Source organism: Ostreococcus tauri (genome assembly GCF_000214015.3).
Source record: "Ostreococcus tauri WGS project CAID00000000 data, contig chromosome 14, whole genome shotgun sequence".
NCBI classification, from domain to species: domain Eukaryota; kingdom Viridiplantae; phylum Chlorophyta; class Mamiellophyceae; order Mamiellales; family Bathycoccaceae; genus Ostreococcus; species Ostreococcus tauri.
In genome coordinates this window covers 451,414-474,177 of record NC_014439.2, presented here as the reverse complement: position 1 = coordinate 474,177, position 22,764 = coordinate 451,414, and the positions used below count along the sequence as shown (strand labels likewise).

Genomic DNA, 22,764 nt, shown 5'->3' with positions numbered 1-22,764 from the left:
GACGCGAAGTGCGGATGATTCGGCGCGGCGACGCGGCGACGCGGCGACGGGCACACATCGGCGCCACGGCGCCGTGGGGCGCGAGACGCGGGGTGGATTACAACGGGGGGTCGGTAAGCGCCGTTTCGGGCGCGGGTGGTGGTGACGCGCGCGCATTGGTGACTTTGGCGGCGAGCGCGTCGCGGGCGCGGGTGAAAAATCCGCGCGCGTCGTGAAACGCGCGAGGCGCGCTCGAGCGCGCGTCCGCGCCTCGGCGTTTCCGGAAGTCACGTTGGCCGTCGATAAAGGCGCGGGTGAGCGCGCGGAGACCGTCGCGTCGATCGACGGGCCAGCGTCGATCGGCGTCGCCCAAGAGGCGCTCGAGCGCGCGCGTGACGGGATAATCAAAAATCGCCAGCGGCGCCCGGGCGTCGATGACCACGTCCGCGTCGACGCGATAGTTCACGTCGGCGCTCAGTTCGTTCCGCACGGCGATGACGTGACGGACGCTCGGGAGTAAGCGGCGATGAAACTCCCACGCGGCGACGTCCCAGACGAAGCCCAATCGGTCGAGCTGACGAATTTTGCTCCGAGCCAATCCCTCACCCCCGGATCTGTTCCGTAAACGCGTGCTCCTGATTTGCGCCACGTGATTTCCCAAGGGAAATCCCGCGATCACGCTCGGGGTTTTCACCGGATCAAAGTATCCGACGGGACATCGCATGGCGTCCTCCGGCACGACGAAATTCGCCGGCACGTTGAGATGTCCGTACACGCGACGAAACATCTCCAGCGCCATTCGCAGCCGCACGTCCCACTGATACTCCGCGTCGTCCCACACGAATTCCATCCTCGACAACCGCTCGAAGCGATCGGGTCGTCCCTCGACGAACGTCCCCTTGGCGCGAATGTCGTTCACGCGCTTCCCCAACGGAAATCCCAAATTATACCGCTTCAGCGCCCGCGCATCGACGTCGTCGTCGTCGCGCACGCTCGGCGTCTCGTAATCGATCCCCACGTTGGCGTGTCCGCGCGTTCGCACGTGATGCCGCAAACACGGGACGATTTGTTTATAAAATGTAAAATCCTCCGCGTCCCACGGAAACCGCTCCCCCGTCGCCGCGCCGACGTCGTCCAGCGCCCGCATGCGCGCCACACCCTCGGGCCCGCGTAAGAAATCCCCGCGCGCGCGCATGCGGTCGACGCGCGCGCCCAATTTCACCCCCGCGATGTCCCTCGGCGCGTTCGCCGGAACCGCGTACGCGCGCGGCACGCACGTGTGTCCACGCTCGGCGTAAAACCACTTCAACGCGGGTAAGATCTCCGTCTCGAACGTCAACGCCCCCATGGACGCGCGCGCGGCGCCGTCGGACGCGGACGCGCGCGCGTACGCGCGGACGACGATGCGATGATGGATTCCGTGACCCATCGCCCGCGCGTCGTCCCGTCCGGGCCCGCGCGCGCGCGCGGGGGGGCGCGGACGACGGAGCAATGTCTCGCGAAGACGCGCGCGGCGTTCGGGCGCGCGCGCGGGGGTGGACGAGGAGGAATGCCGATGGAATGACGGCCGATGGCGATGATGGTCGCCATCGCGCGACGCGTCGACATGCTCGCGCGCGCGATCGTCCGCGCGGCGCGCGCGGCGCGAGGACGGACGCGCGGAACGTGTGCGCGACGCGGACGCGGCGTCGTGGACGCGCGCGCGCGGGATGCGGATGGAAAGACGCGATGGCGATGGACGTCGAGCGAGACGACGATGATGGCGACGACGACGACGACGACGACGACGACGACGACGACGACGACGCGGATGATGACGACGACATCGCGAGGCACGCGCGTGGGTCGACGCGCGGGACGGGGGTGGGAAGACGAGCTCTACGACGAGGACGAGGACGAGGACCCGTGGGGCGACGACGACGACGACGACGACGCGTTCGACGACGCGTACGACGACGACGCGGATGACGACGCGGATGATGACGCGTACGACGAGGATGGGGTCGAAGCGAGCGCGCTGTCGCGAAAGGTGGGCGGGCCGAGGGTGCGAGACGATTTACCGGCGCCGCCGAAGGGGGCGGACCTGACGCCGCCGAGACCCGTGACGCGGGACGACGTGACGATTTCGTTCGCGCGATCGGGCGGCGCGGGGGGACAAAACGTGAACAAGGTGAACACGAAGTGTGATATGCGATTGAACGTCGCGGGCGCGGTCGCCGCGGGGTGGTTACCGCAGTGGTGCGCCGATAGACTCGTCGTCGCGGAGCGGAACCGCGTCAACGGCGACGGCGAGCTCGTGGTGACGAGCACGCGACACCGAACGCAGAGTCAAAACGTGAACGACGCGTTGGAGAAGCTACAGAGTTACATAAACCGCGCGGCGAAAGTTCCGGGGGCGACATCGAACCAGAAGAAGAAGAAAACGCTCGAGCGGAACGTCGCCAGAGGGAACAAGAAGCGCCTCGAGAGTAAGAAACAGGCGAGCGAGAAGAAGAACGCGCGTCGAACGGGGAAGAACATTCGAAACTTTGACGCGTATTAATCCGCACGAACCATTCGTGAAACTTCCCGAGCCCGAGCACCGGGCGTTCGACGCGTCGCGCGCGCCGCCCGCCCCGTCGTCGCCGCGCGCCGCCAGCCGCGAAAACCGCTCCGGGCGCCACTCCTCGACGCGCGTCGATTCACCCGTCACCGCGTCCGCGGTCGACCGCGCGCGCGCCACCGCGACCGCATCACCGCACTCGACGCGAGCGACGCGCGCGCGCGCGAAGCGCGGGGACGACGGCGCGACCGCCCGCGCGCGGGGCGCGACGCGGTCCAGTCAGCGCGCGAGCTTCGGGACGGGCGTCTCGGATCGACCGACCATCGGCGTCGATCGCCTCGACGCGTCGACGGAGCTCGGACGGGACGTGCGCGCGGGCGGTGCGTTCGACGCCTCGCGCGGTCCACGGCGTCGGTCGAGGTCGGTGATGGGGCGGACGGAGGATAGCGCGGAGGGTATCGGGGACGGAGGCGGCGGCGGGACGTCGCGGCGACGACGACGACGATCGAACGATGGGAAGACGGGAACGAGATCGCGAAGAGATGACGTGGACGTGGTGCGGTTGAGTTGGTGTGAGAGCGCGGCGGCGGTGACGACGGTGATCATGGCGGCGCGCGCGGCGGGAGGGATGATGTCTTCGAGGGACGCGTCGCTCGGCGTGCTCGCGATGTGGATCGTCTCGCTCGCGTGGAAGACGCTCTTCATCGGTCTGAGGATGGATGAGAACACGCCGCCGCCGGATCGGATGGTGCTGCTCTTCGCCAAGCTCTTTTTTAGCGTTGTACGATGGGGCGCGCGCTCGGCGGTGTTCGCGCCGGTGTGGACCTTCAAAGCCGTCTTCGTCGGGGTGGCGCATCGCGCCGTGGACAGAGGGTGGGACGAGTCGATCGTCGAAGAGGCGACGGGGGTGACGAGTGATGTGCGAGACGCGGTTTCGAATAAGGATTACGAGGACTTTGCGTCGGCGATCGCGAACGACGAGGGCGAGTGGGACGTCATCGCGAGCGGAAGCGTCGGATGCTGCACGTACAGAATGCTTCGCGGAATCTCACCCGAAGATGAGCGCATGATGAAGAGAGGTCTCGCGAAATATAGAACGGAGGTGTTGGCTCGAGGGGTGCCGGTGGAGATTTTGTTCAACGCCCAGGTAGATTTGTTGGGGCGCCAAGAGTGGGACGCGACGACGTTGCATCCGACGTGCATCGAGCGAGAGGATCCAAACTCCTTGAACAAACCGTTCACCGCGCAGGACGTCGTGTACTGGCGTTTACAGTATCCGCGACTCATGGCTCCGCGGGATTACCTCGTCGCTCGGCGCATGTGGCGTGACGCGGCGAACGACATGGCGACGTGCATCTGCCGAGACGCTTTGTCCTCGCGCTCCGCAGTCGCGGCGAAGAATAAGCTTCAGAGCGCGATGCGATCGCGCGCGGTGGATGTGCGGTCAATGTATAGCGCGATCATGGTCGGTAAGAACGCAGAGGTGAACGGGAGTCAGTACGTGTCGATTTACTACGAGGACCCGGGCGTGCCGCCGAGACTGGCCCACATGGCCGCGGCGAAGAACCTCGACTCGTACATGGCGACGTTCGATCGCGAGCTCAGGCGAAGAGTCGCCGCGAACGATCGCATGAAAGATTATGACGCCATCCCGGCGCCGCCGGACACGCACCACGTGACGAGCACGAGCTCGTTCAGGACTGGTCGCACTAGCGTACCGCACAGCGACGACGAAGGCGACGTCTCTCGAACGGCATCTCCCGATCTGGGTGCGCGCGCCGAGGCGACGGATTTGCACTTCGCCCCGACGAATGCGAGTCGTGAGTATCGTTTCAGTGGTCGAGGCGGCTTGGGAAAGCGTCAAAGAATCAGAAGGAAGATTTCAAAGGTGTTGAAACTCCTCTCCGAACTCGCAGATCCGACGACGGCGTCGCGCGGCGAAAGAAGCACCGAAGACGACTCGTTTGGATCCGACACCACTGGTGATCGTCAACGTGTGCGCGTGAGTAAGTGGAAGTGGGTCAGACGCGTCGCCGTCGGCGCGATTGTCTTTGTCGGTCGGGGCAAACAGTAGATCGTTATTCTTTCAATTTTTTTTCATTCATCATTCATTTTGATAGAAATACAACAAATGTGTCATCGGTGCTACTTTCTATTGAGCTCGAACGCTCGTTTTATCGATGGTGCAATGACAGACTTTCTTCCGAAGATGAACTGAAGATGTCCGCCGTCGAAGTCTTCGCGCCAGTACCCGTTCGAGTCGGTGGCCATCGTCTGCAACGTCTCCGCGATAGCCTCGGTGGTGTTACCGACGAAACGGTCGTTCTTCGCCGTGATGAACACCGCGCTTCGCACTGATTTTTCAACTACGAGCGCTTGCATGTTTAGCTCCGACATGGCCTCGAGAAACGCCTCCCGAGCTTGCTCTTTCGTCGCGCCTTTTTCATGTCCTCCCCAACACGCCGCCGCCTCGACCGCCGCCGCCTCGTCTGACTTCGTCGCCAGCTGCTCGCACAACACGTCCCACGCCAAGCGAGTTTCTATACTCCCGTCTGTGTACGGCGTGCAATCGTTCGCGGCGGCGATGCAGCACACCGATGTAGAATCCGCGTCGACGGCGTTTCGCGCGAGCGCGCACGCCGTGAGCGCGCTCATCGTCCCTCCCAGCGACACCCCAGCCAGGCACAGCTCCGTCCCGGGTCCCGATTCTTCCATTACTGCTCTCGCGATCTCCATCATCTCTACCGGGGTCACGCTCAGCTGAATCTTCGCCTCGCTCACGGTTCGTATGACGTGTCTCCACTGCCCGCGCGGCGCCCGCGCGCCGTAATACGCAATGGTCGGAATCACGCACTCCACCCCGCTCTCCAACAACTCCCGAGCGATCGACCGTCGATACCACTCATCGATGTCTCCCGTGCACGGCAACAAGATGGCCACTCGTCGCGCTCCATCTTTCCTCGCGTCTCCGCCGCGTCCCGGTCGCAGGCGCGCGAAAAGCACGCGACGGGACTCCGCGGGCAACATATCCGCGAACGGCGACTCGAACGACGCGTCTTGTCGAATGACGTCGACGCCGTATCCATCGTCCGCGTCGACGTCGCGGCCCCAGTCGATTTCTATCCCCGAGCGCGTCCGTGATGCGTCTTGAACGTCACCGCGCTCGAGTTGACCAGAGCTCAGAGCCACCGAATCGAAGTACTCGAGCGATCGTAACGCGACCGCCTTGGCGTGGGCGAGATCGCCCCAACCCTCATGGAAAAATCTCGTCTTACTCCGGCTCGAAACGAGGTTTCTTCCGACGAACTCAAAGACGTGGTCGAGGACGGCTGCCATGCGCGCGTCTGCGAGTCGGCGTGTGCGGAGGCGACGGGACGGTTCGGACGATGCAGACGAACGTGGCGACGACGGGCTGACGAGTATGCATTTTATATATACAACTTTTCGAATTTGGTGGCGCCGACGCGATGAATGACGGCGCCGCCGAGGCAGACGTCGCCGTCGTAGAGGACGAGCGCCTGCCCGGGCGTGACGGCGCGCTCGGGCGCGTCAAACGTCGCGCGGAGCGACTCGGAGAGAGACGACGCGGAGACGTAGGACGAGGAGAACTTTGACGGCGTGAACGACTCTGACGAAGCGCTTGCGATCGTCACGGGCGTGAGCGGTGAGGCGTAGCGCGCCTTGGCGAGGAGACGATTCATCTCCGGACGCTCGCCAGAGATCCAAAACTCATCCGCGAGCTCGGCTGTCGTGGAAAACAAAGCGTCGTGATCGGCACCGTTCGCGACGTACACGACGTTCTCCTCGACATTCTTACCGATAACGAACCAGGGTTTCGCGGCGCCGCCGATTTTCGCGCGTTGACCGACCGTGTACGACGCCAACCCCTTGTGCGGCGGCGCGCCCGGAACGGGACGCGACGTCTCGGCGTCCACAAACGCGCCCTCTCTCGGGACGATGTACTCCCCGATGAAGTCACCGAACGGCCTTCGACCGATGAAACATATTCCCGCGCTCGATCGACGCTCGGCGCAGGGTAAGCCTAGCGCCCGTGCGGCCTCTCGAGTCTCACTCTTCAACATTTCGCCGAGCGGAAAACACGCCTTGCTCAAGGCGTCCCCAGAGACGGACGCCAAGAAATACGACTGATCCTTCGTCTCGTCCACCCCTCGTAACAACCTCACCCGCTCACCAACTCCGCGATCTATCCGAGCGTAGTGCCCGGTGGCTAATAAATCCCCCCCCATGACGTCGGTGACGTGTCTTAAGAGCGCGCCGAACTTGACGCTCCGGTTACACTCTAAATCCGGATTCGGCGTCGCGCCGCTCGCGAACGCCTTCACGTACGGCTCGAACACGTCGTTCCAATACTCCCTCGTGAAATCAATCTCCGTCAACGGTATTCCAATCTTTCTCGCGATCTCCGTCGCGCTCCTCAAATCGTCCCGATAGCCGCAGTCTTCGTTCGCGTCCTCGTTCAAGCCGTCCCAGTTCTTCGTGGTCGCCGCCGTCACGTCCGCGCCGCATCTCTTCAGCGCCCACGCCGCGATCGCGCTGTCCACGCCCCCGGATAATCCGACGACGACGCTCGGTGACGTCGCGGACGCACCGGCGCGCGTCGGGAGCGAACGCTCGACGCGCTCGACGATGGAATCCAACAGGGCGGTGGAGGCGGCGCGCGCCGTGGACGCGAGCGGAACGCACCCGACGCGCGCGACGGTGACGGTGCGGGCGATGCGGGCGGTGGAGGCGAGCATGGTTACGCGGACGACATCCGTGTGCGAGCCAAAGTGAACGTTCGTGACGCGTCGAGGTGTGCGTCGAAGGCGAGCGCGACGAGTCCATGGAGACTCTTCGTTAAAAGAGCAGAGCTCTGCTATATTTTCCTAGACCGAGCGCGGACGCTGTGCGCGGTGCGGACGACCTTGAAAGTCCAACAATGTATCCGTGCTTGATGTCCGTGGTCGGACGAGAGACGTGATATTGACACTCTCGCTCGACGCGCGTCGCCGTTTACGCGACGGTGAAGGATTCGCGCGCCGTGCGCAAGTCGCGCTCTTGACCCTTGAACCAACGCTTGTCACCGGATTGAAGCTTCATGATGTACAAGTTGCCGTCGCTCACGGTGGCGGAGATCAATTGGTGGCGTCCGCCTTCGTCGCCATCCGCGGTGCGCGTGAGGATTTCATACTCGTAGTATTGCTTGCCCTTGTTCTCGCGGGAACCGACTTCGAGCACGGCGGCGGTGGAAACCTTGTTCGCCGCGAACCCACCTTCGGATCGCGTTTCGCCGGTGTACGACTGCTTACCGAGCAAGTACGAGACTTGTTCCAAGAACGCCTCCGGCTTGCCGTAGTCCGAGATCTTGCTCTTCGAGGCCTTTTCGACGATGACGGAGATGTTCGTCACCGCGTCAAAGTTATCCTCCCAGTACGCGTCTTGGTTCGGGAACGGGCGCTCCTTGGACGGGTTGTACTTCGCCGGGAGCAAGAACGCGTATCCATCGCCCGCGTACGGGACGAAACCTACGTTTTCGCGAACACGAGCACCGGTCAGTCATCCATCGATCGAGCGCGCGAGAGAGAGCGACGCCCCGGGGCCCAACCACCTCGCCCAATCCCATCCGCGAGCGTATCTTCGCGAAACCCATCGCCCTCGGTCACCCCCCCGTCCTCCACCGCGCGCGACGTACCGGTCGGGTTCGTGACACCGCCCCAAACGTTCGCGGAATCACCGTACGCGGCAAACGCGGGTTTGCTCGCCAACACACTCGCGGTACCCTGCGCGCACGTCCGAGATCGCCCCCGCGTCAGTCGCGCGTCTCCATCGCGCGATCGCATCGCGATCGCGCGCCTATCCATCCCACGCCTCCGTCTCCATCGCCCATCCACGACGCCATCGACGGTGACAAAAGTATCCCATCGTTCTCACCCCTCGCGCGCGCGATCAAATCGTCGCGCGCGCGTCGACGGGCGTTTCATCGTCGCGCGATCGCCCGTCGCGCCATCGCGCGCGTGGACATGCACGCGCGCGATACGCACCGCGATCAGGCGCACGAACTCCCGACGGGACGACGGATCGACCGCGCGCGTGACGTGTCGCGCGCCGCGGGTCTCTGTGCGCGTCGCGCGCGCGCGCGCGGGGACGACGGTGGCGGTGGCGCGAGCGAGCATCGCGAGCGGGCGTGTGCGGGCGATTCGCCGATCGGGCGCGCGGGCGCGTGCGTCGCGACGCATTGCACGACGGATTCGCCGATGTGCGTCGATCGTCGCCGCCCGTCGCGCTCGAGGGCGCGTCGGGGTCACCACATCGGACGTGGGGTGCTTCAATACGGGACGTCGATCCCGTGGGAGATCTCGGTCGAGATCTCGATCGGGGGGGGTGGGTTCGCGGTCATCACTCGTCGGTGGGGCGTCTCCGTGTCGCGAGGGGGTGTTTCAGGGGTCATCACTCGTTGGTGGGGCGTCTCCGTGTCGCGAGGGGGTGTTTCAGGGGTCATCACTCCTCGAGGGAGACGCTCCGTGTCGCGAGGGGGTGTTTCAGGGGTCATCACTCGTCGGTAGCGCCCAGACCCCCGCGCGCGACGACGCCGACGCCCCCCGACGTCGCGGGCGCGACGCGACGCCGCGCGCGCGCGCGGGACGGGCCCGAGCGACGCGCGGGCGACGCCGGGTCGCCCGAGCGCGCCGCGCGGGACGCTCGCGCGCGGTCGCGGCGTCGCATTCATCATCGAGGCGTCATCGACGCGCGACCGCGATGCGACGGGTCGCCCGAGCGCTCGCGCGTGAGACGCGCGCGATCTCGTGCGAGACGACGGCGTGGACGCGCGCGCGCGTCGACGGCGAGCGCGCGGTCGTCCGAGGGGGGTGCGCGCGGGGCGCGCGCGGGGCGTCGACGGCGACGCGGCGGACGACGGGCGCGGACGACGACGACGACGGCGCGTCGACGCTTCGCAGGCGGTTCAGCGCGCGGAAGATCGTGAAAGGGATCACGCGTGAGTCCTTGTGCGCGGTCGTGGCGGACGTGGATCAGTATTCGAGTTTCGTGCCGTTTTGCGCGGGGGCGAGACGGACGCCGCGGGCGCGCTGGGGGGTCGAGCGGGAGCGGGAGGCGCTCGCGCGAGGGGAGGAGTACTTTGAGGCGGATTTGGAGATTGGGTTCAAGCTGTTCAATGAAAAGTATACGAGCGCGGTGACGTGCGCGAGACCGGAGAAAGTGACGGCGACGAGCGTGTCGAGCGGTTTGTTTCGCTCGATGACGACGACGTGGACGTTTTCTCCGCTCGACGACGACGACGCGGACGGCGACGACGCGCTCTCGGGGTTACCCCCGAGCGACGGCGTGGTGGTGGATTTCGAAATCGATTTTGAGGTCAAGGATCCCATGCACGCGGCCGCGGTGAGCGTCGTCTTCGACGACGTCGCGCGGTCGCAGATTCAAGCGTTTGAAAAGCGATGTCGACAGCTCGCGCTTGAAAACGCCTCCTTCCACGCGAAAGGTTGATTATTACCGCGTTGTAGATTTTAGGTACAGTAGCGCCGACGCGTGCGTGGATGTGTTATTTCACCTCTCACTCGTCCTCGTCCTCGTCGTAGGCGCCGGCGCGCGCGCGCGCCTCGCCCTCTCCTTGCACGAATTGAATCGAGTAACTCCCCGTCTTCTCATCCTTCTGCGCCTTGAAGTTATCGAGACTCAACCCAAAGTTCCCCAACAACGAGTTCCCCAACTCTTTCATCTTACCGATCATCTCCTCCTTCATCTCTTCCCGTCGTTTCTCCGCGAGCGGCTGCGTCCTACGCGCCTCGCGCGCCGCGCTCGGCTCTCCCAGCGCCGCCGCTTTTTCGTAATCCCCCAACGCCCCCTCCAGATCATCCATCGCCTCCCGCGCGCGCGCGCGACGAAACCACGCCTTGACGTACCCCGAATCCGCCTCGATCGCCCGATCGCAGTCCTCGACGCACGCCTCGAACCGACGCAGCTTCATCGCGCACGCCGCGCGATTCCCGTACAGAATCGCCAACCGCCGCCCACGTCCATCGTCGTCGTCCTCCACCTCCACGCCGTCACCGGCACGTCCACACGCCTCGATCGCGTCCCCGTACGCCGCCATCGCCTCCGCGTACGCCTCGCGCGCGTACGATGCGTTCCCGATGTCTTTCATCCGCGCCACCGCATCCGCGATCGTTTCCACCGCCTCGCGCGCGCCGCCGTCCGCGCCGCCGTCCGCGCCGCCGTCCGCGCCGCCGTCCGAGAGTTCCTCGAGCACCGCCATCGCGCGCGTCGTCCCGCGCGGACGCGTCGCGGGCGACTCCCGCGATGACGCGTCGACGCATCGACGGGGCCGTCGATAGGCGTACATCGAAAGGCGTCGATACCTTTCGAAAGGGACGACGCCGGTCGATGTACGCCTTTCGATGTCCCTTTCGAAAGGTATCGACGGAATTCGCACGACGCCGTCGCGGAATTCGTCGGCGACGCCTCCGCGCGCGCGCGCTCGGGGCCATGCCGCCGGGCGCGAGCGCGGATGACCCCGCGCGCGCGGCGTCGCGGGCGGAGAGCGCGATCGGGGACCTCGCGCGCGTGGACGCGGTGCGAAAGTCCCTGGATGCGGTGCGTGGACGAGCGACGCGCGCGATCGTTCGCGACGACGACGGGCGCGACGGCGACGGGACCACGCGCGGGTGACGTGACTGACGACGCGACGACGACGGCCGGGCGCAGGGACGAGAGATGGTGGAGACGAGTCGAGCGGCGACGCGAACGCTCGAGGCGAGCGGCGCGACGACGGTTTCGGGACGGTACGCGCTCGAGGCCGAGGCGTTGGCGCCGTTGATGGAGACGGTGCGAGAGGGAATCGATGGATTGGAGAGCGGCGCGCGAGCGCCGCTGCGGGTGGTGGCGCTCGGACGGTCGGGGGTTGGGAAGAGTCACGTGTTGAACGCGTTGCTCAGGGAGCTGGCGCGGAGAGGGAACGACGACGCGAAGGACGTCGAGAGACGACGAACGTGGAGCGACGCGACGGCGTTGACGATCACGAGCATGGTTGCGCACGATCAAGCTGCGGAGGAGGAGGCGGCGGATAAACTTCGGGCGATAGAGGATGGAGGTAGCGGCGCGGCGCTGGACGCGAACGCGCGCATGTTCGCGCCGCCGCCGGCGTTGGATCGTGAGAAGACGGCGGCGATGTACGTACCGCGGCACTTGCGGGGACGAGCTATCAGGGGTGACGCGTTCAAGGATTCGGAGGCGGAGAATCTTCAGAAGGAGAAGATGAATAGGGCGAAGAAGCAGGCGTCTAAGAAGGGACAGCCGAAGGCGACATACTTGCTGTACAAGGAGCATCAGGAGCAGCTAGCGAGGGAGGCAGCGGCACGCGCGGCGGCGGAGGAGAAGCTCCGCAATTACGAAAATATGATCGACGCGTACGAGCTCCCTGCTCGCTCGATACCGTTCTCTGAATCGCCGGATCCCCCGGAGGAATTTCTATCCGAGGACGTTCGCATGCCATTCTTGCTTCCGGAAGGCGACGTGATGGACACCACTTCCGTGGCGTCTTCTGTCAGCACTTCCGACACCTTTAGAGTGACATTGGTTTACTTTGCCCCGGATGTGGTGAAGAAACACGTGCATGCGCTCCGACATGCCGTCCGTGTGGCGCGACAGGTTGCGGAGGCTCAATCCAAATTGGGCGACTACGCCGAGACTTTCGTGCGCAGAGAGATTGAAGCGACTGGTGCCAACGAAGTGACCCTGTTAGATTTCAAAAAGAAGGCAAGGGAGGGCGAGTTCGATCCGGACGATGGTTACGGATTACCGTCAGAGCTTCGTGTCGCGTGCGCGATGGTCGGATTGGATCCAAACATGTTGTCGCTCGAGGATGTCGACGAGGACAAGTGCGCGATCCCGCCGCAGTACATCACGAGGCTCGGGCAGCGCGTGGTGTTCGAGTATGAGCCTGATAGTCCCAGTGGAAAAGTAGATTATAGTGTCGCGGACAATTTCTATCGCGCGCTGAGGGCGACGAAGCACACGATATGGACGCAAACGCACACTCCGGCATCGTGCTGGGGACTGTTACGAGAAGTGAGAATAGATATTCCGGTTCCACCTGAGAATCGTGGACTAGTTTTAGTGGATGCACCCGGGGCGGGTGATACCGATCCTGCGAGAGATAGACACCTTATTGCGGCTCTGCGCAATGCTTCGGCTGTTATTTGTCTTGGAGACGCGCGGGAAACCACTGGCGATATCGTTCGAGCGCTCCATAAGAGTGGTTTCTTGCAGCAACTGATCACTCGACCGGCGACGAGGCGTCTAATCAACGCCGTGCAGGGAGATCGAATATGGGGCGATAGCTCGACAACGTTTCGTAAGGCACGAGCGCTGCTGAAGAGCGAACTCGGTAAGGAAGTCACCAATTCAGAATTGGAAGAGCATCAGCCACCGATTGATAAAGACATCCAGTGGGCCATCGATCGCATCATCAATCAAAATTCGGTTACGATCGCGAACGTAAGACGTAGTGAGTTGCTTGGGATGTTGATGGATCAATCTGGAAGCGTGGCTGAAACCATGCCCACCGCAAACGCAGTCATCAGCGTCGCATGGAAATTTGTTGAGATTCGTTCATCTTGGTCAGCAGCGTTGGATCCGACGCTTGAGAACGTGCGAGAAGTCACCGGGCACGCTTATTTATACTCCATACTCGATGAACTCAAGCACGCGAGAGATTTGAAGCTCTTACGTCGATCGACGAGGAAAGTTCACGACGCTCTTAAAACGTTTTGCGAAATGGCGGAACCGCTCGTCGCACTTCCAAGTAGTTGCGATGATTCATTGCGAGGCTTTCACGATGAGATTGAATTCCGCCTGGGTGCGGATGCGTCTTACGCGGGGAGAAAAGTATGGGAGGCTGCTTACCGATTCTGTCGGGAGACGGTTTACTCAGTGTTGAGCGAATCGATTAAGTCGCTTGAGGCACACGCGATCAAATACGGCGACGCAAAGCTCGTGCGTACGGTGTTGACCAAGACGTTGAACCGAGATAAATCGCTCGAGCTACGAAGGCAGGAGATTAGGACGCAGAAAGACGTGGAAGACTTCATCATGGACGCGAAGAGTTCCATGCTGCAGATTATCGGCTCGACATTTGACGGAGCGTTCAAGACCACGAAGAACGATTCGTCGGAAGCGTCCATAGGGTCGCTGCTCAGTCTGTGCAATAGTGTTCTTCGTCATTGGGCGGCGCAAATGATGGATGATAAAGATGATTGTTTCGAAGCGATGATGAAGGAAAGGTTCACGGACCTCGTTGGTGAAAAGAAGGATCCATCTCGCGCGATGATGCGCTCCTTCATGAGGATGGCGCTGCGAAATTTCAAGCTCACAGCGCGCGCGAGCAAGGCATACACGCCAAACAGGTCGATCGCTAGAGATACGGAGGCGTTACACCAGAAGTGTATGAAAAGAATCAACGCCGTGGTGAATAAACAGGTCAAGGCAATAGCAGAGGGCTGTTTGTGCGCGCATTGGAATCATGACGACGAAGGACACGACGCGATCACGCCCACGCCGGAGGGCGTCGATGCGTTCATGGAGTACACCATCAATGCTTTCTCATTGAGCGCATGCACGATGTACGATCTCATCGTCGATGAGGTGGAACAGACGATAATCCAGTGGTTTGAACCGCTTGCGCGACGCGCGAGCGAAGACGTGCATAAGTCGTGCCTCTCCTGTGTTCGTCCGTACGTGAAAAAACAGGTCATGCCGGAATTCCGAGCGCTTGTTGCCAGACCTCAAATGGTACGCTCAATCGAGCAGGACCTGTCGCGCGTGTACAGATTGATGGAAGTCACCACGGCTGTCCTGGGCGACGAGGCCGCGCCCGCAATCTCCAACGCGGAAAAAGTTCAAAGACTCATGGAGAAGTCAAGACTCGGCGCGCGGCCCTACGTGTTGACAAGGCGAGAGTTGTCGCACTCAAAATCATGTGCGGAAGCGCGCACATCGGACGACGCCGTGCATATCTCACTGGACGAGTTTCCCATCGCGATTCACATGGTGAAAGACGCCGCGCCGCCCGAGGACAATATCCAGGAAGAACCAGAAGAAGAAGAAGAAGAAGAAGAAGAAGAAGAAGAAGAAGAAGACTCCATCCAAGAAACGCTCGTCATCGAGCAATCGCCCGCACAAACCGATGATGATGAGGTTGACAAGGTGGAAAAGTCGATCGTAAAGGAGGTGGTCGAACAGGAGGCAGTCGAAGACGAGGCATTCTTCACCGTCGGGCACGCTCCCGCTCAACAGACGACGCCGATGAAGGACGTGCAGACGCAAACGGATAACGACGATTCCCCGACGAGCTTCAACTTGATGAGCCCATCGTCTGCGCGCCAACGCGGGATCGCCGTCCAGACGGACGACGGCGATGACGGGCCCGTCGACGAGACGACGAAGATTCCGTCGCATCGCATCCAAGCACCCGTCGGCGTCGATGAACAATTTTTCTCCTCTTCGAAATCCGAGGATACGATGACACTGAAGAAGAAGTCACCTCACACCGTGGTCAAGGCATCGAGAAACAAATCACCGGAAAGCGCGCGCGCGGCGAGCGCGAGCGCGAGGACGAACGACGGCGACGCAAACCGGTTGCCAAAGAGAAGGCGAACCGAGTTTCAATGCGTCCAAGAGTTGCACACAGTGGGGACGAAATATCCACCTCTGGGAAAGAAAAAGCTGCGATTGGCCGCGAAGCCGTACGAAGCCCCCCCGGAGGCGCTGGAGATGCCCCATCCCGCGCTGTTAGATTTGGTCGGAGACGCGCCCGACGCCGAGGGCAGCCGCGCGTTTGATTTCGAGAGCGACCAAGAGGCGGCGCCGCCGTCGAGACCCGCCGCTCGCGTGCCCGTGACAGCGTTCGACGAGAGCCAGTGGAAACATCTCGACCCCACGGGCTCGCCCGCCGGTCTCGCACCGGTTCGCATCCCGAGGTCATCCGAGGACTCCCCCTCGGCGTCCGACGCGTGGGGTTCCAGATTCAACGCCTCTCGCCCGTCCCCCAGCGCGACCCCATCCAAACGATCCACCTAGCATGCGAACCCGCGCGCGTTCGCACCGTTGCATCATAAAAATAACATAGCTCACGCATCTCATCTGCCGACGCCTTCGAACGTCCGTCGCATCGCGCGTCGCGTCCGTCGCCCTCCGCCCGCGCCGCCGAGCCCCCAACTACCATGCCCGCACACCCAGACGCTCCATGTCCACCCCACCCCATCCACCGCTCCGCGTCGAGCGGCGTGGAAACGCCCAGTTCATCGTCCTCGACCGTCCGAGAGCGCGTAACGCGTTAACGTCGGACGTCATCGAGCGTTTACACCGCGCGTACGCCGCGGGCGAGGACAATGCGACGCTCTGCGCGCACGTCATACTCGGCGCGAACTCTGGAACGTTCTGCGCCGGAGGGGACGTGCGCGCGGTTCGCGAAATGGTGCTGAAGAACGAGCGGGACGCGGCGGTGGGCTTTTTCTCGAGAGAGTTCGCGCTGAACGCGCGCTTGGCGACGCTGACAAAGCCGTCGGCGTGCGTGTGGAACGGAAGCGTCATGGGCGGTGGGGCGGGATTGAGCTGTTACGCCCCGGTGCGGGTGTCGACGGAGAAGACGGTTTTTGCGATGCCGGAGTGCGCGATCGGGCTTTGGCCCGACGTGGGGGCGTCGTGGTTTTTGAGAAGGTTGTGCGGCGGCGCGACCGGGACGTGGTTGGCGCTCACGGGCGCGCGTGTTCGTGGAAAAGCGTGCAAGGCTTTAGGATTATCCACGCATCACGTCACGTGCGAGTCATGGGATGCGGTGTGCGAACCGATGGTTCGAGCGCTCACGGTTGGGGCGAGCGCGGAGGATTTAGCGGCGTGCGCGGCGGCGGGCGAGACCTCGGCGGACGCGGCGGAAGACGGGTGCGACGAGTACGCGACGACGGCGCGTGGGAAGCGCGCGATCGAGGAGGTTTTCGGAGATGAATCTCTATCGTTGAGCGGGATCACGAGCGAAATCGCTCGCAGGCGCGACGCGGCAACGGACGACGTAGAACGACGATTCTTCGCCGAATCCGCCGAGTCGCTCGCAAAGGCGTGCCCGACGAGCCTCGAGGTCACGCTCGAGCTCATGCGTCGCGCGCGAGGGAAAAGTTTGGAGTGGAGCTTGGCGACGGACAACGCGTTGATCTCGCAGTTCATCTTCGCCGACGATTTCAAGCGCGGCGTCGACGCGGTGCTCATCACAAAAGTCGGCGTCCCGCCGCCCGAGGGATGGGCGCCGACGCGTTCGCCCGCTTCCTTCTTCTCTCGCTTGTAATTTACTGTAAAATTATTCCAAACACCTGGTATTTTACAAAGCTCGCGGTGGTGGTTCTCCATCGTACAACGCGCATCGTCCAATCACGATCGAAGCGCCTGCGGAGCCCGAGCGCTCCACTGCATCGACGCCTCAAAAATTTTCTCCCCTCCAGACTCGCTCGATTTCAACCCGTTCGCCGCCGACCGCACCGCCGCGCGCTTCGTCTCCAACTCTCCAATCTTCGCTCGCGCCGATGCCTCCAACCCATCCGCGATCTCTCGCAGCGCCGCCGCCTCCATCTTTTTCGCCGCCGCGCGCGTGTTCCGCGCCACCTCATCCGGCGTCTTCCCGCCGTACGCCACCCTCGCCGCGTTCGACGCCACGTCCAAGTCTCCCATCCCAGCCCTCGCGCACATCGCATCGATCGCGTTCAACCGCTGCGCGATCTCTTCCTCTTCACAAATCGTCTCAAACTCCTCCCGCGACCGTTTCGCCCACGCGCTCAACACATCTCGGTGTAATTCATACAACGCCTCGTGATGCGTCGGCGCAAGCCCCGGAAACGCGCGAACGAACTCCTACGCGCGCGCGCACGAATTCGCCCCGTCAGTCCCGCCCGTCGCCCGACCCTCTCGTCCCTCGCGCGCGTCGCGCGCGTCCGTCGCGCGGTCCAGGGGAACGAGTCGCGCCACACATCCACCCATCGCCCGGGACGTACCTGCGCGGTCGGCGGCACCGCGCACGACGCCACCGCGGCGTGAAAGGCGCGTAAAAATACTCCGCATCGCGCGCCGCTCTCCGTCGGCTCGTCCATCGCGCGCGCGTCGTCGGCCATCGCGATGTGCGTTCGGGGTGCGCGCGATTTGAATTCCGTCCCCACCGATCGGTGTGCGTCTAAACCCTAACTCTCGCCACACACGTATACGACCACCGTCGACGCCCATGTGGAGTTCCGAAGACGACACATCGCGCCCATCATGCGCGCGCTCACGCGCGTCGACGTCCCCACGCGCGCGCGTCGAGCGATGTGGTGCGCGACGTTCGACCCGTCCCGCCCGGACGTCGTCTTCGCGTGCGGCGCGGACGGGACGTGCAGACGCGCGCGCGCGGTGGGCGTGCACGCGTGGCGAGAGGTGGAGACGATGGGCGGGCGACGCGACCGCGCGGCGCGATTCTGCGCCGTGTCGCCCGTGCGGACGCGCGCTCGCGGTGGCGTCGTTCGATGGCGTCGTCACGGTGTTTCGACGCGAGCGCGCGATGGGTGGGGAGGACTTGGTGGGGGATGAGGAGGATTTCGGGACGCGCGACGCGGGCGAGACCGAGCGATGGCGACGGACGTGCGCGATCGAAGGGCACGAGAGCGAGGTGAAATCGTGTGGATGGTCCCCGTCGGGGTCGTTGTTGGCGACGTGTGGACGAGATAGGACGGTGTGGGTGTGGGAGGCGCACGGGGAGGAGGAGTTTGAGTGCGCGGCGGCGATGCACGGACACGGCGGCGACGTGAAGCGGGTGACGTGGCATCCGACGGAGGACGTGCTGGTGACGACGAGTTACGACGAGAGCGTGAAGATTTGGCGAGAGGATGCGGATGGAGACGATTGGTCGTGCGTGCGGACGCTGGGAGGGGAAGATGGGAACGGAGGGGAGGGACACGCGTCGACGGTTTGGTGCGCGAGCTTCGAACCGCGCGCGCTGGACGACGGTCGAGTCGGGACGCGGTGTGTGACGTGCGGTGGCGACGGAAAGCTCATCGTGTGGAACGGTAAGGGGTTCTGTAACACAGATCTGGAGTTCGGGACGAGTTTCGAGTGTGGACACGACCGCGCGGTTCTGAGCTGCTCGTGGGGACGAAACGGGCTCGTCGCCGCGGGCGGAGGTGATAATTCGATTCGATTATACGGCGAGGTCGACGGAACGTGGCGCGAGGTGGTGAAAGTGGAGAATGCGCACGACGACGACGTCAACCACGTCGAGTGGTCCCCGCACGATTCCTCCTTGCTCGTCTCCGCCTCGGACGACGGGACGGTTACGATATGGCGCCTCTCGTGACGCGACGACGCCGCGACGCGCGACGGACATAGAAGAGCTATAGAAATGGATCGCACGACGGTGAACAATTCACGATCGTTAAACGCGCGCGTCTCGATCACGTGCGACCGTCTCGATCGTGACACGTCCCGGCGATGAAGTTTCGCACTCCCGCGCACTCGGCGACGCACGAATTCGAATACGTCATCCCGTTCTCCCCGCACACCGGTTCGTACAGCGCGACGCACGCGTTCGCACACGTCCACGACGGCGCTCGCCATCTTTCACCGTCGTGTCCGCCCTCCGCGCACTCTCCCGGAACGACGTACGCGCGCGTCCTCGGGTCTCCGAACGCGCCCTCCGCGAACGCGCACGACGCCCAGCACCCGCTGCTCAGCGTCCCGAGCCCGATCGCGCACGTCGGCGCGAACTTTTCGTCCCCGCACGCGCGTCGACACCGCTCCAGCGCGCGCGCGATCGTCCCGTCCGCCCTCCCGGTGTCGCTCGCCCGCAGCGTGACCGGCGCCAACGCCTCGCCTCGCTCCATCACGCGCGCCGCGCGCGCGACCCGTCGCCCGCGAACGAGGGCGAGGAGCGCCAAGAGTTTCGTCACCGATTCCATCGCGCGCGCGCCGATCGGGGCGCGCGCGAACGCGGCGCGCTGCGACGCGCCTCGGGCTCACGATATGAACCGTCTTCTTGGCGCACGTCGAACCAAAACCCGTCAGCCGCGTGTTATTTTGTGACGCACGCGCGCGCGCGCGCGCACACGCCGACGCGCCGACGCGCCGAGGTCGAGCCTTCGCGCGCGCGCGGAGGAATTTTCAACGCATCGATTCATCCGCGCCGGGGCGTCGCGGGATGCACCGCTCGACGGCGACGAGTCGACGATCACGCGTCGGTGAGGGGAACGAATCGACGTTTGGTGATCGACCGAAGACGGCGCTCGACGCCGACGCGAACGAGGATTGGTTCGAGAACGTCGCGTTAAAGACGCCGGGAAATGATTCACGAAAGAATATCGCGAGATACGATCCGGACAGCGCGTACGGGGAGCGTCCACGGGGACGATTGAATGATGTGTCCAACGCGTGGGCCAACGCGGGGCGCGCGGCGCGGGCGGATGCCCTCGGGTCGCCGAGTAAACAGAGACGAACGACGAGTCCGGAGCAGGTGTTGGAACGCGTGGACGATGCGATTGATGTGGCGATCGAGGCGGTGATGCAGGGGACGATCGGGACGGCGAACGCGGTGACGCAGGCGCTGAGTCGAGGCGCGAGCAGTTTCTTGGGCGGGAATTGGATGGAGGGGTTGACGGATGCGGGCGTCGCGAAGCGCGCGAGCGAGGATCGTTCGCGAGCGACGCCCGGGCGGTGCGAGACGCCGGGAGGGAAGGAAAATTTGGCCCCGAGAGCGATGTCTTTCGTGCCGACGCCGTCAAAGCGCGAGGATGAGACGACGGCGCTTCGTCAAGAGCTCGCGAACGCGAACGCAAAGCTGAGGGAGAGCAACAAGGAGAAAGAGGAGCTCAGGCGACAAAACATGGCGCTTCAGCGACGACACGCTTCGAAAGAGGCCAAGGGCGCGGTCGATCCCGAGACCACGGCTTTGGTCGAGCAGCTTCGAGCACAAGTGCAGGCGTTGATGAGTGAAAAGGCGTCCCTCTCGATCGAGAACCAGAGACTCGTGAGAGAAAACGGAGAGCTTCGCGAGTTCGCTGGAGGATTCGCGGGCGACAGTGACGATGAATGCGATGTATGCGAAGAAGATTTGAGTGCGATTGGTAACTTGACGCCGCAAGCAATCGAGGAGCTCGAGCGAGAGATTGCGCAGATGGAGGCTTCGATGTCAACCACGCTCGATTACTCTGCGCACGACTCGAGCGTGTCGGACACGAGCACGGACGAGTATGCGGCGTGAGGTGTAGTGTTCGTGTAAATATCTGTTGTTGATTGTACAATCTGATACTGTATTATGGTCGCGTGCCTCTAATGTACAGTTTACTTCGTTCCTGTCCAGACTTCGATGTCTGCGTCGTCGTCGACCGACATCGATGAGCCCATCGGTTCGCCCGCCATCTCGGCAATGTCCAGGCCGTTCCTGTTCGCTTGGGTTTCGATCGCCACGTCCATCATTTCCTCGTCGATCGTGTTCTCTGGGAGTTGGCAAGCCATGACAAAATCAGGGCCCGCAATCCTCAGAGCCAAGTCAACGGCGAGCGGCGTGAGCGCCATGGACAAGATGACGACGATGACGAGCAACTCGTCCAGGCCCATCGGGAAGAGCGAACCGGTGGAACCGGACGTGGCTTGGCCAAAAATCACAAACGCGAATTCGCCTCCTTGCGACAAGAACGCGCCTGAGATCAAGGCCTCGCGCCAGGACAAACCCACAACCCCGCCGAGAGCGGTGATGACGGCTGTCTTGCTCGCCATGAGCGTCACCGTCATCACGAGCGCGATCGGCCAGAGCTGGATGAAGAGCGGCAAATCGATCGTGGTACCGATGGTGACGAAAAATAACGAAAGAAATAAACCTTTGAACGCCTGGAGCTCGCGAATAATAGTGTGCGAGTAGGGCGTGTCGGCGAGAATGATGCCAGCGAGGAACGCGCCGAGTGAATCGGAGAAACCGATGGCGCTCGTCGCGAAGCTGAACCCGAAGAGCACCAGGAGCGACATGGCGACGAATACGTCGTTCGTGCAATTCTCTCGACAGATGGCGCGGAATCCAGCGATCGCGAGCTGCCTACCTCCAAACGCCAAGACACCCAAATCGAGGAAGGATGTCGCGCCGCCGGCGGCGAGCACGGGAAAATCGACGTCGCCTCCGCCGCTGCGGAACGACTGCAGAATAGGCAACAGGATGATGAACGGCACCACCGCTAAGTCCTGGAACAGCAAAACCCCGAGAGATGCGGTACCAAACTTTGTGGTGAGCATGTTACGATCGGCCAAGAGCTGCAACCCGAACGCCGAGGACGAGAGCGAGAGCGCAAAGCCGATTACGATTGCCTCGAGTACCGACGACACCTGCAACAGCTGATCGTTACCCGGCTGAATGAACTCCAACACCTTCGTCCCAAGCGCGTTCCCAGCCGGGAGTAGCGCCGCGGCGAATACTAAATTCACGAAGAGCACCTGTGAGAGCCCGAGACCGAACGCATACTTGGCCAGAGACTGTAATTTTTTTGACGACAACTCGAGTCCCATCTCAAAGAGCAAAAACTGAATCCCGAGCTCGCAAAACTGATCAACCTCTTGATTCTCGATGAATAACCCGGCTCGATTGAGCACGAGACCGATCCCCAAAAATCCCAACACCGGACTCAACTTGAGTCGGTTGAACAGCGGAACGATGAGCACCACCGAGGCGAGCAAGAGCCCGATGTCCACATCCACGGATTTCAACACCTTGGTCCACTCCTGATCATCAATCACCGCCCCCGCCGCGGCCTCCCTCGATATCGTCCCCGCGATCCCGGCCACAAACTCCCCCGGATCCTCCAGCGCCCGCACGACCTCCCCCGTGGGCAACGCCGTCTCCGTACGCTCTCCGTTCAACAACCCCATCGCGTCCTGCGCGATTTCCACCGCGCGCTTCACGAACGACAACGGCGTGATCCCATCCCCGATCTCAATCCTCGGCGCCAGCGCCTCGAACGACCGCGCCGTCGCGTCCCCCAAAACCATCCCGTGATGTTCCGACACCGTTCGAAACACCCCGTGCGCGTCCGACAAAAACCCAACCGTCTCCGCCGCGCCGCGCCGCGCCCCGTCCCGCCGCATCCGCGAATCATCCCCCAGCCGTCGCACTCCCCGTCCGATCGCTCGCGCACGCCGCCCAACGGTGCGCGTCCATCGCGCGCGCGTCCGCGCGCCCG

General features: G+C 63.2%; 15 protein-coding genes across 15 annotated transcripts; 7 read left to right on the top strand and 8 right to left on the bottom strand.

Annotated features, from left to right (window-relative positions):
* Window positions 1–97: 97 nt before the first annotated feature.
* Window positions 98–1,408, bottom strand: OT_ostta14g02670 (Helicase-associated; the record flags this gene model as incomplete). The annotated part of the gene is made up of 1 exon (XM_022982622.1): window positions 98–1,408. One exon carries the CDS (start codon window positions 1,406–1,408, stop codon window positions 98–100), a length of 1,311 nt encoding a protein of 436 aa, XP_022841388.1.
* Window positions 1,409–1,549: 141 nt separating this feature from the next.
* Window positions 1,550–2,521, top strand: OT_ostta14g02660 (Peptide chain release factor class I/class II; the record flags this gene model as incomplete). Its single annotated transcript, XM_003083048.2, has 1 exon — window positions 1,550–2,521. One exon carries the CDS (start codon window positions 1,550–1,552, stop codon window positions 2,519–2,521), a length of 972 nt encoding a protein of 323 aa, XP_003083096.2.
* Window positions 2,522–2,948: 427 nt separating this feature from the next.
* On the top strand, window positions 2,949–4,595 carry OT_ostta14g02650 (START-like domain; the record flags this gene model as incomplete). Its single annotated transcript, XM_022982621.1, has 1 exon — window positions 2,949–4,595. One exon carries the CDS (start codon window positions 2,949–2,951, stop codon window positions 4,593–4,595), a length of 1,647 nt encoding a protein of 548 aa, XP_022841387.1.
* A 71-nt stretch (window positions 4,596–4,666) lies between these two features.
* On the bottom strand, window positions 4,667–5,857 carry OT_ostta14g02640 (Protein of unknown function DUF2048; the record flags this gene model as incomplete). The annotated part of the gene is made up of 1 exon (XM_003083046.1): window positions 4,667–5,857. The coding sequence occupies one exon, from the start codon at window positions 5,855–5,857 to the stop codon at window positions 4,667–4,669; it is 1,191 nt and encodes a 396-aa protein (XP_003083094.1).
* Window positions 5,858–5,949: 92 nt separating this feature from the next.
* OT_ostta14g02635 (Rossmann-like alpha/beta/alpha sandwich fold) lies at window positions 5,950–7,278 on the bottom strand (the record flags this gene model as incomplete). Its single annotated transcript, XM_022982620.1, has 1 exon — window positions 5,950–7,278. The coding sequence occupies one exon, from the start codon at window positions 7,276–7,278 to the stop codon at window positions 5,950–5,952; it is 1,329 nt and encodes a 442-aa protein (XP_022841386.1).
* A 256-nt stretch (window positions 7,279–7,534) lies between these two features.
* Window positions 7,535–8,694, bottom strand: OT_ostta14g02630 (Mog1/PsbP, alpha/beta/alpha sandwich; the record flags this gene model as incomplete). Its single annotated transcript, XM_022982618.1, has 3 exons — window positions 7,535–8,046; window positions 8,214–8,301; window positions 8,563–8,694. The coding sequence occupies 3 exons, from the start codon at window positions 8,692–8,694 to the stop codon at window positions 7,535–7,537; spliced, it is 732 nt and encodes a 243-aa protein (XP_022841385.1).
* Window positions 8,695–9,277: 583 nt separating this feature from the next.
* Window positions 9,278–10,024, top strand: OT_ostta14g02620 (Streptomyces cyclase/dehydrase; the record flags this gene model as incomplete). The annotated part of the gene is made up of 1 exon (XM_022982617.1): window positions 9,278–10,024. The coding sequence occupies one exon, from the start codon at window positions 9,278–9,280 to the stop codon at window positions 10,022–10,024; it is 747 nt and encodes a 248-aa protein (XP_022841384.1).
* Window positions 10,025–10,091: 67 nt separating this feature from the next.
* Window positions 10,092–10,793, bottom strand: OT_ostta14g02610 (Tetratricopeptide repeat; the record flags this gene model as incomplete). The annotated part of the gene is made up of 1 exon (XM_003083042.2): window positions 10,092–10,793. The coding sequence occupies one exon, from the start codon at window positions 10,791–10,793 to the stop codon at window positions 10,092–10,094; it is 702 nt and encodes a 233-aa protein (XP_003083090.2).
* Window positions 10,794–11,023: 230 nt separating this feature from the next.
* On the top strand, window positions 11,024–15,613 carry OT_ostta14g02600 (P-loop containing nucleoside triphosphate hydrolase; the record flags this gene model as incomplete). The annotated part of the gene is made up of 2 exons (XM_022982616.1): window positions 11,024–11,131; window positions 11,243–15,613. The coding sequence occupies 2 exons, from the start codon at window positions 11,024–11,026 to the stop codon at window positions 15,611–15,613; spliced, it is 4,479 nt and encodes a 1,492-aa protein (XP_022841383.1).
* A 166-nt stretch (window positions 15,614–15,779) lies between these two features.
* OT_ostta14g02590 (Crotonase superfamily) lies at window positions 15,780–16,871 on the top strand (the record flags this gene model as incomplete). The annotated part of the gene is made up of 1 exon (XM_003083040.2): window positions 15,780–16,871. The coding sequence occupies one exon, from the start codon at window positions 15,780–15,782 to the stop codon at window positions 16,869–16,871; it is 1,092 nt and encodes a 363-aa protein (XP_003083088.2).
* Window positions 16,872–16,954: 83 nt separating this feature from the next.
* OT_ostta14g02580 (Nnf1) lies at window positions 16,955–17,667 on the bottom strand (the record flags this gene model as incomplete). The annotated part of the gene is made up of 2 exons (XM_003083039.1): window positions 16,955–17,431; window positions 17,572–17,667. 2 exons carry the CDS (start codon window positions 17,665–17,667, stop codon window positions 16,955–16,957), a joined length of 573 nt encoding a protein of 190 aa, XP_003083087.1.
* A 443-nt stretch (window positions 17,668–18,110) lies between these two features.
* On the top strand, window positions 18,111–18,902 carry OT_ostta14g02570 (G-protein beta WD-40 repeat; the record flags this gene model as incomplete). Its single annotated transcript, XM_003083038.2, has 1 exon — window positions 18,111–18,902. The coding sequence occupies one exon, from the start codon at window positions 18,111–18,113 to the stop codon at window positions 18,900–18,902; it is 792 nt and encodes a 263-aa protein (XP_003083086.2).
* Window positions 18,903–18,999: 97 nt separating this feature from the next.
* On the bottom strand, window positions 19,000–19,428 carry OT_ostta14g02560 (Kazal domain; the record flags this gene model as incomplete). The annotated part of the gene is made up of 1 exon (XM_003083037.2): window positions 19,000–19,428. One exon carries the CDS (start codon window positions 19,426–19,428, stop codon window positions 19,000–19,002), a length of 429 nt encoding a protein of 142 aa, XP_003083085.2.
* A 314-nt stretch (window positions 19,429–19,742) lies between these two features.
* Window positions 19,743–20,801, top strand: OT_ostta14g02550 (unnamed product; the record flags this gene model as incomplete). Its single annotated transcript, XM_003083036.2, has 1 exon — window positions 19,743–20,801. The coding sequence occupies one exon, from the start codon at window positions 19,743–19,745 to the stop codon at window positions 20,799–20,801; it is 1,059 nt and encodes a 352-aa protein (XP_003083084.2).
* An 80-nt stretch (window positions 20,802–20,881) lies between these two features.
* On the bottom strand, window positions 20,882–22,669 carry OT_ostta14g02540 (Cation/H+ exchanger; the record flags this gene model as incomplete). The annotated part of the gene is made up of 1 exon (XM_022982615.1): window positions 20,882–22,669. The coding sequence occupies one exon, from the start codon at window positions 22,667–22,669 to the stop codon at window positions 20,882–20,884; it is 1,788 nt and encodes a 595-aa protein (XP_022841382.1).
* Between the last annotated feature and the right edge of the window lie 95 nt (window positions 22,670–22,764).